Genomic DNA, 18096 nt, shown 5'->3' with positions numbered 1-18096 from the left:
TTTAAAAATACACTTAATGAAAAAAAAGTAAAGAAGCAACAGAGGAACATGTAACTTACAGAAAACAAATATCAAAAATGGCAGAAATAAATCCAACCACATCAGTGATGACATTGAAGGTTAATGAATTAGGTGGGTATGGTGGTACACACATGCAATAGCAGCTGTTAGAGTCTGTAAACAAGTCAAAAATAACACCTGGCATTTTGCCAGGGGAATGTTAGAGTTGGTAAACAAGTCTGGATGGTGCCTGGCAAAATGCCAGAGGGAGTGGTTTGAGAAGTAACAAAAGCAAGCCATTAAGTGTGGAGATTCCTTATTGGTTGACTGATGTATCTAGTTTATGCTAATTAGATAAGCTATGTGGAATGTATAAATACTGCTCCTGTCCTGCAATAAACGGCTCCCACTCCTGCTGTATCAATCTACACAAGTTGTTCCTCACCCCCCCCCCCCCCCCCCCCCGGTTATTTTGCTGCAGCCGGACTGCAGCAAGCAGCTAGTTGGGAGGGTGAAGCATGAAGATCACAAGTTTGAGACCAGCCTGGGCATTGGACAAAGCCCTGTCTCAGAATAAAAATAAAAAGGGCTGGCTGAGGATGTAGCTCAAAGCACAAGTTCCTGTTTTACTTCTAGTATAAAAAAATAGTGATTGAAACTTGAAAGTGAAGAAATTATCAGACTGGATAAAATAAGATCAAATTTGTAGAAATAAGCTTTCCATGAAATACAAAATTTACATTAAAAATACAAATAGATTGAAAGTAAAATGATGGAAATAGCAACCATATGGCAGCTAAAATAATGATGCTATCAAACAAAATAGACTCTGGAAGAGAAATATGTTATTAAAGATAAACATGGATATTTTATGATACGTTCAATCCATTAGGAAGATATAACAATTATAAGCATGTATACATCTAGCCACAGAATCCCTAAATATATGAAGCAAGATCTGAAATCATTAAAGAGAGAAATTAGTAATTAACAGCAAAATTTGGAAATTACACCACTTTCAATAATGAATAGAACACCTAGGGAATACACCAACAAATACATAAAAACTGGAAAATGGTACAAAACAACTAAACCTAACAACACAGCATACAAATTATTCTAAGAGCACGTGAAATAGTCTCCAAGATAGACCATATTCTAGGCCTTAAACTTTACCTTACTTAATTTAAGTGGATGAGACCATATAAAGTATGTTCTCCAGGTTTGGAACGTAACTCAGTTGTAGAGTACTTGCCTGGCATGTGCCAGGTCATGGATTCAACCCTCAGAACTGGGAGGGAGGGAGGGAGGGAGGGAGGGAGGGAGAGTATGATCTCCAATCAAAATGGAATGAAATTAGGAATTAATAATAATTAGAAAATTGGATAATTCACAACTATGTGAAAATAAAAGAATATACTCCCAAATAATCAATGAGTTAAAGATGAAATCACAAGAGAAATTAGAAGCTACTCTGAGCTTAATAAAATGATACAACATACAAAAACTTAGAAGATATAGCTAAATTAGCACTTACCATTTTTATTTTATGTATTATTAGTGCATTATATTTATAAATAATATTGGAATTCACTTTGACATAATCATACATGCATGGAATATAATTTGTTCCACTTCAGTCACCAGTACTTGCCCTTTCCCTCCAGACCTCCCTCCCCCTGTTATCCTTCCTCTGGCCTTCTATGTATGCATATATATATATTTTAAATTAGTGCTTTATGTATATACATTAGGTGGTATTTACTAAGGTACATTCATATATGTACATAGCATAATTTGTTCAATTTCATTCTGCAATTTCTCCCTTTCCCCCTTTCCTCCTCCCTCCTCTTCCTGTGTGTCATTGATCTCTCTACAATTTTCATGGGATTCCTCCAACCTCCTGTTACTCCTTGGTCTAGCTTCTGCTTATGAGAGAAAGCATTTAACCTTTGACTTTCTGAGTTTGGCTTATTTTGCTTAGCATGATGTTCTCCAGTTCCATCCATTTGCCAGCAAATGCCATCATTCTATTCTTCTTTATGGCTGAGTGCAACTCCATTGTATATATACCACATTTTCTTGATCCGTTCATCTGCTGACAGGCACCTGGACTAGTTCTATATCTTGGCTATTGTGAATGGCACTAAAAACAGCACTAATTTTATAAATAAATTTATATCTGCAAATGACTCCACTAACAAAAAGAAGAGCTCAAATAAATTATTTATCCTAGAGAGAACTAAGCCTAAACAACAGAAAGAAGGACATAAGGGTCAAAGTGGAAATGAACAGAGGACAAAATTGATAAAATCTATGAAACCCAAAGTTGATCTTTGAAATATGTTATCACATTTAACATTACTGGGTTTGTGATTACTGAATCATGCCCAGACAGACCCAGGGCTGAAGACTAGGCTGGAGGATAAGGGGACTGATGGAGGGAGTGGGGTGGGGATACATTTCAGGTAGGGCTATAGACCTGGAAAACTTCCTTTCAGTGTACAAAGCCTTCTACCACACCTCTTGTGGAGCTCTGCGCAGCACAATTTAGGACCCATTACCCCCACAAGGCAGCGCTTCCCCCTAACTCCTGGAACATTCTTGATGTAGAATTTACTTTCTCTAGACTGTCCCTCCAGTCATTTGTCCACTCCACTCCCTGAACTACCTTTAATAAAGACTATCTCCTTTCCCACCACAAGCCCCTGCCTCCCCAAAGCTAGTCGACCTCCTCCAGACAGCCCCTAGAGGAACAGATTAGGGCTTTCCTGCCCTGGCTGCCCCTATCCTCCCGCTATTCACTGACAGTGGTGGTCGGCTTCCCTGCATGCCTGTGGGTGCCAGGTACAGCGAAACGCTCATTCCACAATATGAAGAAGTCACGGCTGACAGAAATCTCTATGACATAAATTCTACCCTCAGTATCAGCTCAGGGGTCTCCTCCTGCAGGAAGCCTTCCTAACTCATCAGGTGGGTTCCTCTTTCCCCTGGGGACTTGCAGAGCGCCTCTGATCTAAGTCACCACTGCATGAGTAACAGCCTCTGTCGGGACGCCCCCGACTCACACTGGGAACTTGATAAGGGGAGGGACTATGGCTCGTTCTCTAGGGATCCTGGGAGCCCAACTCCATTGATTTAAGGGACCGTGGCACGAAGGGAAGCAGAGGCAGGGAAGGAAGGGTGAAGCGTGGAAACGATAAGAAACTGAATGAATGAGCTGGTGGCACCTAATAGTCTCCCTTCCGTAGCTGTTAGAACATGCGTCTACCTTGCGGAGGCGAGTAGTAGCAATGGATGACCCCTCTCCAGTTAGAAACCAGCAATCGGACACCACCAGCACCACAGGACCGCACAGTGGGGTAATAAGTGGGGGAACGCGGGGGCTATTGTTAGAGGCGGGGCTGGGACCAGGGGGCGGGACCCGGCGACTGCTGCTCTCTGCGAACGGAAGCCACAGACGTGGCACCGCCAGGTACAGACGGGCACCGACAGCCGTGTGGAAGTTACCCGGGTCCCCTGAGCCCACTGCCAGCGGTGCTCACAGTCTGCAACCATGCCCTCCTACACGGTCACCGTGGCCACTGGTAGCCAATGGTTCGCCGGTACCGACGACTACATATACCTCAGCCTCGTGGGCTCCACGGGCTGCAGCGAGAAGCACCTGCTGGACAAGGCTTTCTACAACGACTTCGAGCGGGGCGCGGTGAGGACGCGCGCAGCAGGGCAGGGGAGCGCCGGGCTGCCTCTGTGCCCCAGAGACCTGGACGCGGGAGGAGGGGCGGGCCTGAGGGCCAGTCCGGGCAAACAGGGCAGGGCAGGGAGGGCTGGCCTGGATTGGGATGTAGTAGACTGGAGGTGGGACTAGGAGCTTCCAAGGACCGTCAGGGCAGTTGGGATATGACTGGGGGCGCGTTCAGGATTCAGCAGTGGCGGCAGCCAGGTCTAGGCTTGGGGGCACCTGAGTCCCTCTCAGTGTGAGCTGGACTGTGGTGAGGGAATGTCCTGAATTTCCTGGCCATAGGGATCTGGTAGGGGACCTTGAGTTACCTGTGTGCCCTCTGCAGGGTGCCATTGCTTCTTCCCTGGGAAAAGGAACAATGTTTCCTCTTCATTTACGAAATGGAGCTCTGAGCCCCTTCTTTGGGCAAGTGTTGTAGGTCGTACTTCTTTTGCCCTTGCTTCTTAGAGGTGCTAGCAAAGGGGATGAGAGAGGTCCTTTTCTTTAAGTCCTTTGTCTTGCTGTGAAGCACTGACACCATCTCAGACAGACATGAGCTGTGGGAAGAAGGTGCAAATCAGGGAGTTCAGAGGCCCTAGTCCAACCTTGGCTTGACCACTAGTTTGATCCTCTGACCTCCCTGTGGACCTCACTTAGGCCAACTGTAAAATAGGTTGGCTTCTGTCTGGTCTATGATTCATGGTCCCACCTGGTGGCTGAGAGTGGCTTTCACAAGTGTCTTTTACATCAAGACAGCTTCAGAGTTTACAGGTAAGGATAAAGCAAACCCAGGTGAGGGGAGACCTTTGAGAGACATAGGGGTACTTGCCACTTCTGGCAAAAGTATACCAGAGAACCCTTTAGATACATAGAAGAGGAAAAGGGCTTCCCTTCATTTCTTCCTCTTTGGTAGAGGTTCCCTGGAACCTGGGAATTTGAGGAGCAAAAGCAGCCCACATTTATTGAACCTCTAGTCTATGATGCCAGACACTGTGAGAAGCCATGCACAGGTGACCTCATTTAGCAGCAAACTCCTGATACTGACTGGGTTGTGGATTTCATTCCATGGCTTTCTCTGGTGAGCATGGGTAAGTCACAGTTTTCAGTGCCTCATCTAGCACCTGGTGCATAGGAAGTGCTCAGCAAATAACTGATAATAGTTCCAGACATACTGCAAATGCATAGGAAAACCACATTTCTTTCCACTATCCCACAACCAAAAAGATTGAGACTTTATCAAGTTGCTTTCTCACCATATAGTTTATTAGGTCAACCCACATGAAACTTGTCAGAACTATTTACAACAGACACAACTTGTAATTTTCATGTTTCAATTGAATGCTTTTTGGATAAATGTCACACTGTTCTGGCTTGCAGAACATAAGTAAGAAAATAAGTCTACTCTTTTTCTGGACTCCAAAACCTAAGTGGGCTGAATTCCTATCCTGCAGCCTCAGAAACATGCTGTAACCTGACTTGGCACTTAGCTAAGTTTAGCACACTTTTAACCTGGCTTGAGCTCCCTTCACAGAAATTTAGATGTTGAGAGTGAGAACTTCTGTTGCTTGGTTCCCAGTCAAGGAACTGGCCCTGAGGATCATGATGCAGTGGAGTTAATGTGTCATCCATTTGGGTTGTTGGCATCTTTTGCCATCTCTGAAGCACCTTCATTTGTCTCCATTATATCATGGATCCGCCCACCCCAGTACTTGGGGCAGGAAAACAGAGAACAGATTACTTCCCCTTTATAAGTGAAATACAGTGGACCCCATTCTCTACATGCTGCAAGATTCTAGAAGCACAAGGCCTTCAGAGCATAGGCTCTGCAGCATAGTTTATACAACCCATGTGTGTTTCCTCCCAGGAGAGGACACAGTGACAGAGCCATCATGTAGTCCTTGGACAAAAGGTGAGAGTGCAGTTCTGTTCATTATTTCCCTCTGTTTTGACTTTCTATCCTGAGAAGTCATTCAAATGGCATTGTGATTGAGCACCTCAGTGAAAATTCCAGAGGCAAATTTCAGGAGAGATTTGCATGCCACATTTCCATTGGATTGAGAGCAGCTGTCAAGAGGGGCAGCTGCACTATCAGGAACCAGCTGGGTGAGAAAGGTCCTTTGAAAAAAATCAGATTTTGAGAAAGTTCCTGTTGATGCAAAATTACTTCATACTTTATCTTGCACAGCCCAGAACTGCTTCCTCATTCTCTAGGCAGTATATCTTTAAAGACAGCTGTCCCTTTTGTGTAAAGGTAGAAAAGAAATCTTAGCAGAAGTACTTACTAAAAAGATAAGGCTATTCCATTTTACTTAGAAAAATGTTGCAGTGGTTACCATTAATAATAATAATAATAATAATAATAATAATAATAATATTTCAACACAACCAATTCAATAATTTCCAATTTGACAATTTCCAGATTGTAGCAGGTCAACAATCCCCTCCCCTAAGGCACATTCAGTCCAGTAATAGGATTGATTATTTTTTCAATAAACTGAGTTACAAATTTCTGATTATTGTCATCAGATGGTGATTCATCTCAAGACCAGGAATGGAGTCTTTCTCAGGTAGAATTCTCCTATAAGCATCATATCTTCATTTATTCCCCACTGTCTGCTGGACAAAGCTGGGGTGACACCAAATGACCTTGTTCCTAGGGGCTAGCCAGCCTCTTGGCAAAAGTGAAAAATTGATTGTGTCTTTAACTCTGTAAACTTAAAGTAATTTAACTCAAATGGGATGACCTTAACATTCTGAAGATTACTAGAGAAATTTAGTTGGCCCATTTCACTCTACTGTAGTACTTTCAATGACATCAGAGGGTAGGGAGTGTAGCTCTGTGGGAGAGTGCTGGCCTAGCATGCTAAAGGCACTGGGTTTAGTTCCCAGAAAACACACACACACACACACACACACACACACACACACTTAGCTAACGGCTATAGGATGAGGTTCAATGTATGATTTTTTAATATATTCAGGAAATTTAAATTATTAATGATATATTCTTAAATAAATTCAGTGAATATTCTTATATTCATTAAGAATAAATTCTAGAGTACCTCCTTCTCAAGAAGAATATATTAGTGAGAAAAATATTTCTTTCATGTAATTCTCTTTCTTCATGTCCCAATACTTCCTGCCTGTCCCCATTTCTTCCCTACATTCTGCCTCTTCTTCTTGGGCTACCTGTTCCCTCAAAGGCCCCATTTCCTCCCTCCATCCTACAACTCTCCCTTCTTTTCTGCTCCAATATCTCCTTTCCTCCTTGTATTCAGCTTCCCCTAGAAGGCCCCTCTCTGCTCCTTCAATTCCCAGCTCTGTGCCCCACATTTTCTCTCCTTCAGCTCTAAGTCTTCTCACCCATTGTCCCTTCCACCCCCTCTCAGTCCTTTGGTCTCCTGATCTCTTTCTCCTGGTCTCCCTTTCTCTTTGTCCTAGTCTCTCTTTTGTCTTCTCCCAGTATCCTTTCCTCTCTGTTCCACAGAGTCTCCCCCCACCAGCCTCTCATCAGTCCCCCTCCAAGATGTGCAGCCCTGGTGAGCCACGTCCTTTCTCCAGCAGAGAGATCCTTTTCCCCATCCCACCTAGAAACAGCTGAGATCTGAAGTAGAGACAAATGAATTAATGAATGAGCTTTCTTAAAATGCTAAAAGATAGCTCAAATGGAAACTGATTAACTAACACTTCACTGAAATACAGTCGTGCACCACATAATGATGTTTTGGTCAACAACGGCTGCATATTTTATAGTGGTCCCATAAGATTATACAATGGAGCTGAAAATTTGCGATTGCCTGGCATTTTTCTATGTTTAGATGTTTAGATGCACGAATACTTACCATTGTGTTACAGGACCTCCGTTATTGAATACAATTATGTGCCGTATAGGTTTCTAATCTAGGAGCAATAGGCTATGACATATAGCCTAGGCATGTAGTAAGCTATACTATATAGGTTTATGTACATACACACTATAAGTGCTGCACAATGACAAAATTGCCTCATAATGATTTCTCAGAACATATCCCTGTCATTAAGCAAAGTATGATTGTATTCAAAAGCCTTAAAATCATATACCAAATACAGAGTTGAAAACAACTACTAATATCAGCCAATTGGACTTCCTGACCTGAGGCTAGTGAATTATATAGGTTTCTCGTGTCTCTTTAGCATCTCAACCACTGTACCATCTACCTCCCTCTGCAGAAACTCTGTGTCTCAGTCTTCCTCCCTCTGCATGCAAATTCCCCACCTTAGGGATATTTCTCTCCCAGTTTCCTGTATCTGAAATGCCCTTCCCACTCCTCCTCTCCACTTAACTCACCTCTGAATCTGACCAGCTCCAAATAGCTGCTAAACACTTTCTTAGGAAAGTCTCTGTGTCCTCCCACCTTTGGTCTTCCTTTATACTGTGGAATGGATGAACCAGGGCTCAATGCTGAGTCTTTGATTTCCAAGTCAGGCCTTCTTTAAAGACATGTCTGTGAGGACCAGTGGGAGGAACTCATTCTAGGCTACCACTCATTGTAGGTGTGCATGCTAATCATGGAGCCACAGGGGCTCACTAGCAGTGTAGTGGCCTCACCTCTCTGACATCTGTGTCTGTCTATAAAATAAAATGATACTCACTTAGCTATTCACATGTACAACATTCATTGAGTACCCATTGTGTGCTACTTGGTGCTTATAGTGTCCACCATGCAGAATTCTGTGTGTTACAGCACATGGACAACAAATAGAGCATTATCATAGCATTTCTGGCCCTCAGAGAGGAGGGAGGAAGTTCAGCACATCTGGTGGTTCTACATAACTTTCTAAGGCCTTATTTTGCTATATGACCTTGGTATTTTTCTAGAGGGATGATTTTCTCTGTTGTCTGTGACACTTCTAGTAACTGCCCCCTGGGATACTAGAGCTACAGCCATCTGGCTTTGACCCCTAAGATTTCCAGAGTTGGTCTTGGCTGAATCTCCGAGGCCCTGTTCATCTCCTGGTATGTCCAAGACCAGGCCAAAAAAGCCTCTGGGCTGGCCAGAGACAAGTCACAGTGTGGGTCTGACCTGCTTTTCCTATGGATGACCCAGTCAGATGGCAGATTGAATCCTTGTAAGACCTTTCAATGATATCATCCCAGGTGCAACTACTTCAGGGTTCTCTGCTAGATAACTGCAGGCATGGATGGGGCAGGATTCCAGAAGAGTCCCATTGTACAGTGACTGTACCAAAGTGTGTTGAAGGGTCATCCTGCCATTCCCACCCTCAGAGAAGCTGCTCAGTTTCTTCTGTGGGTTCCACTCCCAGCAAAAAGAAATTGTCTCTCTATTTTATTCCAAGGTCCTGGACGTTTTCTTCCCATGATTGTGTCCCCCTTAGGTCCTCTTGATACCTGTTACTTTAGAACGGTTGTCCTCTGCACATTGGGATATCCACCACCCCCTCCTGCCCCTGAGAGCCACAGGAAAGCCACTTCCCCTGCAGCAGTTGCCCTGGGACAGGGTCCAGACCTCTTGGCAGCCGCTGTTTAGTCCTGACCACACTCTGACTTCCCTCTGCTCTGCTTGCAGAGCAAAATGCCTCTGGTTCTCCTGTGTCCTCACAGCTACTTCTCGACCCTCACAGGATTCTCTCCAGGTTTTGAGGCAGGAGTTTAAGCACATGGGGGGTTCCTCCAATACGTACTCCTGGCTGCTCTGCTGTGCCCATGTGGACCCAGATAGACCACAGTTCAGGGCCTGTTCTATGTTGTTATTACTCACAGGTATTGTTATAACCTCCTGGAGTCAGGGAGCGAAGCCAGGTGGTTCTGATGCACACAGCCAGAGGCCTGTGCCCTTGTAGAAAGGTAATACAGGCATCTTATCATTTAGAATTCTCAATGGTCCTGCTAACAAGGTGTAATCTCCACATGAAAATGAAGAGGCAGTCTCAGAAAGTGTAGCAGTTTGCCCAGGCCACGTGGCCAGTCACTTTGGAACTGGAATGTGAACTCAGAGCTCCAGACACCAGAGCTCACTTGGTTCTCTAGACATGTGCTCCTCATTGCCCTTCCTATTAGTAGGACCAGGACTCCATCTTGGCCCACAGGAGGGTTGAGGCCTCTGCAGATCCTTGGGGTGTGTGGGTTCTGGAATGGGTGGATAGATGATCTGCAGGCAGCCAGTTCTGAGCCATCCCATCCCATGTTCTTCTAGATGCCCCCAAGGCCCTGGAAATTGGACCTCTCATTCCATTAGAGGCTACCCTTACCTGCTGATGTGTGTGAAGAAGTTTCCTGCTCTCCCACCACTAGAAACCTCCTTCAAGAGATGCATCCTTTCTCATCTTATTCCAGTTCATTCATCCTCACCCCTCTTTTGAGTTTTTGTCCCTAACTTGACATTATCATGGTGCCTTCTGACTTCTCCCAGCAGGTCACCACCTGCAGTAGGACAGAGCCCCTGCCTGAGATTCTGCAGGCTCTTAGGTCAATGCTGTATCTATATAGCCTTGCCAGAACCCCCTGGTTTCACATAGAACAAACTGTGGGGTGAAGTGGTCTTTCTTAGAGTTGACCAGGCAAGACCTGTACCCTCTCCTCAGAAAGGCATTCTGGTGGGACAGAGGATCACATACAAGTGGAATACCTTAGGCTTGTGATCCCCAAACAGGAGCCTGCATAGGACTTGTCATCCCAGCACATGGGCCTGGCTCACAAAACTGTTCCTAACTGAGGACCCTGGCCTAGACCACAGGGCCTGAGGAGGAAGCTTCTGCTTTCTGACCACAGTGTCTGGCCTTGTCCCACATGCAAAACTGTTCATTGTGTTCAGAGCCAAGAGGTTTGCTTCAAACACCCAACTTCCCTTCCTCTTAGAAAGTTCTTTAGAGGCTATCCTGGCAGCTTGGAGAGAGGGGAATGGAGATAGGAATGAATAAAATCACATGTAAGGTGAACATTCCTAGTCCTTTTGATTGCTTCACTATCACTCCAAGAACTCTAGTTTCTACTGCCAAGGGAAAAATTCAAAGAAATCTGGCTTAGAAATTATCTCTGAGAGCATTGAGTCTGGGCCTTCTCAAATCTGCTGGTCACTGGAACATAGATGCAATGTTTGAATTCGCATCTTTCTTCCTCATCTACTGATTGTTGCAGACACAAGCTTTGCAGAAGCTGTGGTCACTGCTGCTGCGCCCATCCATGCCCAGGATAAAGGAGTTAGGCATGCTGAGGTCACCCAGCATCTAGGTCCCAGGGACCTGGGTGGCAGTGTTACTCACAGCCTGGAGAGTGACACATTCTAGTAGCAAGGAGGTCCCCATCTAGCACCAGTGCCACAGATGCTTGGAGAATGCTGTCTGATTGTTCTTGGCATCACTATATGGCTATTCAAGAGGACTTGAATCTTTATGATCTCATTTGTCTCTGAGCCTTTCCATTTTATCCATTTATTGACCTTATTGAAAACTAATAAAGATGAAGTGACTGTGGCAGGAAAGCCTGGAATGGAATTCCAGCTCCATTAATGGCTGAATTTGGTCATATTGGGCCTCAGCATCCTCCTCTGAGAAAAAAAGTCATGATATCTCCCTGCCTCCCAAAAGTATTATGTCTATGTCACAGGCATTGTTATCAAGCCTTTTGAGCATTGCAGAGTGACCCTGAGTGAGGGCCAGCTTTTCTTCTCTGGCCCACAGGAGTAGCTAAAGAGGACCCTTATGGAGTTTGGCCTGGTAGGTGCCAGCCTTTGCCTTGGCATATACCCTTACTCCAATATGAGCCATGTGTAGACCAAAGAGGTTCCTGGGCCACTGGAGTTCATTTGTATGAAGGCAGAGCATGGGACTTGACCATCTCTGCCACTCCAGGTACAGCACAGAGATTTGTCTAAGGAAGCATTTAGCATATGTCTTGACTAAATGAATTAAAGGGTTCATTTAAGGAGATCATTAAGAATCTTGGCTAAAGATATATAATCAACTAAGGAGTCTCTCAACAGAAGAATTAATAAAGAAAATGTGGCATTTCATATATATGGATATGATGATATATATATATCATAAATAGAGAATGAAATTTTGTCTTTTGTAGCAATATTAATGAGTCCAAAGGACATCATGGTAAGTGAAATAGGCCAAGTGCAAAAAAGCAAACTCTGTATTCTGTTTCTCTCTATGTCACACTCATATGGGGGAGCTAAAAATGTTGATAAATAGAAGTAAACAGAAAAATAGCGGTCACTACGATGTTGGGAATAGTAATGGGGATAGAAAGAAGTTGGATACTGGATATCAAAATGCAGATAGGTGTTCTAGTTTTCTACAACACAGCAGTGTGATCATAGTTAAAATAATAATAATAATAATAATAATAATAATAATAATAATAATAATAATTTATTTCATATTTTAAAATGCTAGAAGAGGGAATTTTTAATGTTTCTAAGAAACAGAAATAAATATTTGAGGTAATGAAAATGCTCATTACCCTAGTTTGATCATTAAAATTTGTATACATGTATCAAAATATCTTTCATACTCCATAATTATGTACAATTACTATGTCAATTTCAACTTTTTAAAAATAAAAATCTTGGCTAAATAAACTAAGAGGGAGCAAAACTTACCTCTTCCAATTTTTGTCTGGGTCTGCGAGTTAAAGTGACCTGAGAAAAATTGAAAGGAGAAAAGTATACAAATGTATTTAATTCAAGTTTTACATGACACTGTAGCCCTCAAAAAGAAATGAAGACCCTACAAAAGCAAAGTCAATAATTTATATATTGAATTATACAAAGAATAGTAAGTTGTTGAATATAATAAGGGCTTTGGTCAAGGGTAGTTAAATTAAAAAAGTAACTAGAAAGTTAGTGATGCCAGAGAAGGGAGCTTTAAACTTTGTGATAGTAGAAATGTAATCAAGTCAAGTGTGCCCAACGCAAAGCTTTAATTGGGACTTCAACTGAATGAAAAAAGCACTGATTGAGAGACCAGGCTGCTTCCCAGACAAAAGTGGGGTGCCAGCTTTTATTTGCTGGGGTGAGGTGGATCTAGTAACTTTTTACTGGAGAAGGGTACAGTTATAAAAGATGTTTCTTCTTGCCTAGGACTCAGATCGCTGAACAGTTATGGTCAACTTGTCCCAGCAACTGCTGAGTTCCTCTTGCAGCTGGTGCCATCATCATGTGGACACAAACTGATCTTGTGGCTGGATCTGGGCCTTATGATAGGGCTGAAGGACTTTAGGTGTTTGGGTAGCTATTGCTGCTAAGAGAACACACAGACCAGTTCTAACGGGTAATCATGGTTGCATGCAGGGCTGAACAGAATCTGATCCAAAAGTTAAGGTGGTAAAAGGCACAAATAAAATATGAAAACAGAAATGCCAAACCTTTCCATCCCATTTCACTCACCTATCAGACATCTGCAGGACCAAGGAAAGGGTCTTTGTTTTCAGTAAAAGCAGGCTTCAGGTTGCTGAAAAGTAACCTAGGCAACCATTATCGTCAACCACACATTAGAGGTGCTACCTACAGCAAAGCTAGTGGGAAACTACTAATATATTGCCTAGCTGTGTGACCTTCAGAATGAGTGATTTCTAAGTTCACTATGAACTAGTGAAGCTGGAGAGTTTATTTAGGTTTTGTCTTGGTAACAATTTCATCTTGTGCAAACATGCTGTTTCTGTGGTTTTATCAGGGTCTTGTAAGAGGTCTGTTGAAAACAGCACAAAGGTAGAGAAGCCTGCAAAGGGTAGTAGTTTATTGCATGGTCCCAGCCTTTTGTCACAGTCCCTGTCTCAATAAGGGTTAGGTTAATAAGGTCTATTTGTACAGATTTTATTCTGTTTCAATATCCTACTCTTGATTAAAAGAATTCTACTTTCCTTTTAATATAGGAGGAATGTCCATCACCCGAAACTTTCTTTTAAAAATTTTTTTAGCATTATTGTTAGTTATTTTTAGTTATGCATGACAGTAGAATCTATTTGATATATTTGTCCAAACAATGGGATATATCTTATTCTAATTAGGATCCCAGTCTTGTGGATGTACATGATGTTGAGATTCACTGTGGTGTATTCATGCATGGACATAGGAAAGTTATGTCAGATTCATTCCACTGTGTTTCCTATTCCTATCTCTCCTCCCTTTCCTTTATTACCTTTTGTCTAATCCACTGAATTTATAGTCACTGCCCTTGCCCCCTGTTGTGGGTTAGCATCCACATCTCAGAGAGAACATTTGACCTTTGCTTTTGGGGATTGGCTTATTTCACTTAGCATGATAGTCTCCAGATACATCCATTCACCAGCAAATGTCTCAAAGTCATTCTTCTTTAGTGGATGAATAATATTGCATTATATATGTATGTACCACAATTTCTTTATCCATTCATCCCTTGATGGGCATCTAGGTTGATTTCAGAGCTTAAATATTGTGAATTGTGCTGCTAAAAACATTGATGTTGCTGTATCACTGTAGTGTGCTGGTTTTAATTCCTTTGGACATATACCAAGGAGTGGGAAAACTGGGTTAAATGGTGGTTCCATTGCTAGATTTGAGGAATCTCAAAACTCTGATTTCCAGAGTGGTTGCACTAATTTGAAGTCCCAGAAACAATGTATGAGCCTATCCTCTTCCCCACATCCTTGCCAACATTTATTGTTATTTATGTTCTTGATAATTGCCATTCTGGTTAGAGTGAAGTAGAATCTCAGTATAATTTAAACTTGCATTTCTCTAATTGCTAGAGATGTTAACCATTTTTTCCATATATTTGTTGACCATTCTTTCTTTTTTTTAATAAGTGTCTGTTTAGTTCCTTCATCCATTCATTGATTGGGTTATTTGTTTGTTAGTTCGTTTTGTGTTAAGCTTTTTGAACTCTTTGTGTATCCTGGAAATTAACATCTTATTTGAGGTGTGAATAGCAAAATTTTTTTCACCACTTTCTAGGCTCTCTCTTCACACTCTTGATTGTTTCCTTTGCTGTGAAGAAGCTTTTAAGTTTGATTTTATTCCTTTTATTGATTTTTAAATTTTAATTATTTTTTATTTATATATGAATGAATTACAATTCTTATTACACATATAGAGCACAATTTTTCATATCTCTGGTTGTATACAAAGTATATTCACACCAATTCATATCCTCATACATGTACTTTGGGTAATAATGTCTATCACATTCTATCATCATTTCTAACCCCATGTCCCCTCTCTTCCCTTCCCACCCCTCTGCCCTATCTAGAGTTCATCTATTCCTCCCATGCTCCTCCTCCCTACCCCACTATGAATCAGCCTCCATATATCAGAGACAACATTGGCATTTGGTTTTTTGGGATGGGCTAACTTTATTATCTAACTCCATCCATTTACCTGCAAATGCCATGATTTTATTCTATTTTATTGCTGAGTAGTATTCCATTGTGAATATATGCCACATTTTTTTTATTTATTCATCCACTGAAGGGCATCTAGGTTGGCTCCACAGTTTAGCTACTGTGAATTGTGCTGCTATGAACATTGATGTGGCTGTGTCTCTGTAGTGTGCTGTTTTTTAAGTCCTTTGAGTGTAGATTGAGGAGAAGGATAGCTGGGTCAAATGGTGGTTCCATTCCCAATTTTTCAAGAAATCTCCATACTGCTTTCCATATTGGCTGCACCAATTTTCAGTCCTACCAGCAATGTATGAGTGTACCTTTTCCCCACATTCTCGCCAACACTTACTGTTGTTAGTTCTCATAATAGCTGCCATTCAGACTGGAATGAGATGAAATCTTAGAGTAGTTTTGATTTGCATGTCTCTAATTGCTAGCGATGATTAACATTTTTTCATATATTTGTTGATTGATTGTATATCATCTTCTGAGAGGTGTCTGTTCAGGTCCTTGGCTGATTTATTGATTGATTAAATTTTTTGGTGCTTCCTTTTATTTATTTTTTTATTTCATTTATTTTGCTTTACAAAGAACTAACACCATCCTCCTCAAATTATTCCATGAAATAGCAAAAGAGGAAACAATTTCAAACTAATTCTTTGAAGCTAGAATTACCCTGATACCAAAACCAGGAAGACACATTAAGGAAAGAAAACTTCATATCAATATCCTTGATGAACATACATGTAAAAATTCTTAATAAATTTCTGGCAAATTGCATAAAAAACATATTAAAAAGATAGGCACCATGATCAAGTGGGGTTAATTCCAGGGATGCAGGCTGGTTTAACATACAGAAATCAATAAATGTAATTCATCACATCAATAGACTTAAAGAAGAGAATCACATGATTATCTCAAGAGATGTATAAAAAACATTTGGAAAAATTTAGTATACATTCATGCTCAAATAGTAGGGATAGTAGGAACATACCTCAATATTATAAAAAGCTATATGTGCTAAACCCAAGGCCAACATCATTTTAAATGGGGAAAAATTGAAAACATTCCCTCTAAACACTGCAACAAGACAAGGATGCACTCTTTTACCACTTCTATTCAACACAGTCCTCGAAACTCTAGCTAGAGCCATTAAACAAAAGAAAAAAATTAAAGGGTTACAAATAGAAAAAGAACGCAAACTATCCCTATTTGCCTATGACATGATTCTATATTAAGATGACCCCAAAAATTCTACTGAAAAGTATCTAGAACTCATAAATGAACTCAGCAAAGTAGCAGGATATAAAATTAACATCCATAAATTAGTTGCGTGATTCATCAGTCATGAATCTGCTGAAAGAGAAATTAGGAAAACTATCCCATTTACAATAGCCTCAAAAAGAAAAAAAAAACACCTTGAGAACTTGAGAATCAATCTAACAAGAGGTGAAAGACCTCTACAATGGAAACTACAGAACACTAAAGAAAAAAAATTGAAGACCTTAGAAATGGAAAGATCTCCCATTTCTTGGATGGGCAGAATTAGTATTGTTAAAATGGCCATACTAGCAAAAGCACTGAACAGATTTAGTGCAATACCTAAATTCCAATGACATTCTTCATAGACATAGAAAAAGCAGTCATGAAATTCATTTGGAAAAATAAGAGGAACAGAGTGACTAAAACAATTTAAAAAGTGAAAAGTGAAGCAGGTAGCATCATAATACCAGACCTTAAATTATACTACAGAGCTATAGTAACAAAAGCAGCATGATATGGAATAAAAAAAAAAAAAACATTAAAGATTAATGGAATAGAATAGAAGGCACAGAGACAAACCCACATAAATACAGTTATCTCATACTAGACAAAGGTGCCAAAAACATAAATTGGAGAAACAATAGCCTCAACAAATGGTTCTGGGAAACTGGAAATCCATATGTAATAGAATGAAATTTAACCCCTATCTCTCACTGCATAAAATTCAACTCAAAGTGGATCAAAGACCCTGCATCTAGCAGAAGAAAAGTTAGACCTAATCCTCCAACATGTGAACTTAGGAACAAACTTCCTCTACAAGACTTCTAAAGTGCAAAAAGTAAAATCACCTCAGACTTTTATCTTTTGCTTTTAGGAAACAAAGGGGGTCAGAGTCATCTTCCTATATGTGCCATTTTTTAAGCACCTTTAACCCAAAATATTTAATATGCCAAAACAAAATGTTTGCGGTGACATATACTTAACTTCTTCAGATCTCAGGCTCAAATGGGCTAATTCTTTCTTTTGCTTAGGTTGATTCTTATGATGTGACTGTGGATGAAGAATTGGGGGATATCCAACTTATCAGAATTGAGAAGCGCAAGTACTGGATTCATGATGACTGGTACTTAAAGTACATCACACTGAAGACACCCCACGGGGATTACATTGAGTTCCCCTGCTACCGCTGGATCACTGGTGATGGTGAGATCATTCTGAGAGATGGACGAGGTGAGCAGCACTGGGTCCTGCCACCCCTGGGCTTTCTGAGAATTGAAAGGTCTTCTTCTCAAAAAACTGTATTCTTGGAGAGATCGTCTGCTGTACTGGGTGGAGCTCCTGCTCTGTGCCCTGATATACCTGCAGCAGATATTATCTTCTTCAGGTACTAAAAGCTTCAGGGTGAATTGAGTGGCCCCAGGACACCTGGCCAACTGTGACTTCCCTCTGCATTATAGCCCTGTGGGGGATGGGTAACTAGGGCCCCTAGTAACAAGTATCTTTGGGACTTACCTCTGGGCAGGTCTCCAAGTGTCAAGGTTGGTGAGATCACAGTAGAACTTGGGGTTCAGTACTCTAAGCAGGCCTAGGGAGGGAAGGGCTGGAGCACCCAGAATACCAACTGTGAGAGGCTATGGGCAAGCCTGGGGTTCAACGTCATCAGATCTTATACCCACAGTCTTACTTTTTACTCAGAGAGAACCTAAAATCTGCACTCATCTGCAGCAAGACCTCTAGGTGTACATACCCC

The 18096-nt window shown here is 41.6% G+C and overlaps 1 protein-coding gene across 2 annotated transcripts in view; it reads left to right on the top strand.

The window, feature by feature from the left end:
• The first annotated feature begins 3171 nt into the window (after nucleotides 1-3171).
• Nucleotides 3172-18096, top strand: part of Alox5 (arachidonate 5-lipoxygenase) — a 58899-nt gene continuing 43974 nt past the window's right edge. The window contains exons 1-2 of one of the 2 annotated variants that reach the window (XM_048807536.1): nucleotides 3172-3362; nucleotides 17378-17576. In XM_048807536.1, the coding sequence (XP_048663493.1) occupies nucleotides 3294-3362; nucleotides 17378-17576 (268 nt within the window). In that variant the 5' untranslated portion in view covers nucleotides 3172-3293. Of the gene's footprint in view, nucleotides 3363-3424; nucleotides 3707-17377; nucleotides 17577-18096 lie in introns of those variants that run through there. The other variant, XM_015498921.2, reaches the window with a different exon arrangement.

The sequence above is a fragment of the Marmota marmota genome, unplaced genomic scaffold (genome assembly GCF_001458135.2).
Source record: "Marmota marmota marmota unplaced genomic scaffold, marMar, whole genome shotgun sequence".
Lineage (NCBI taxonomy): Eukaryota > Metazoa > Chordata > Mammalia > Rodentia > Sciuridae > Marmota > Marmota marmota.
The sequence above is the reverse complement of the archived record's forward strand: the minus strand, read 5'-3'. Positions and strand labels throughout refer to the sequence as shown.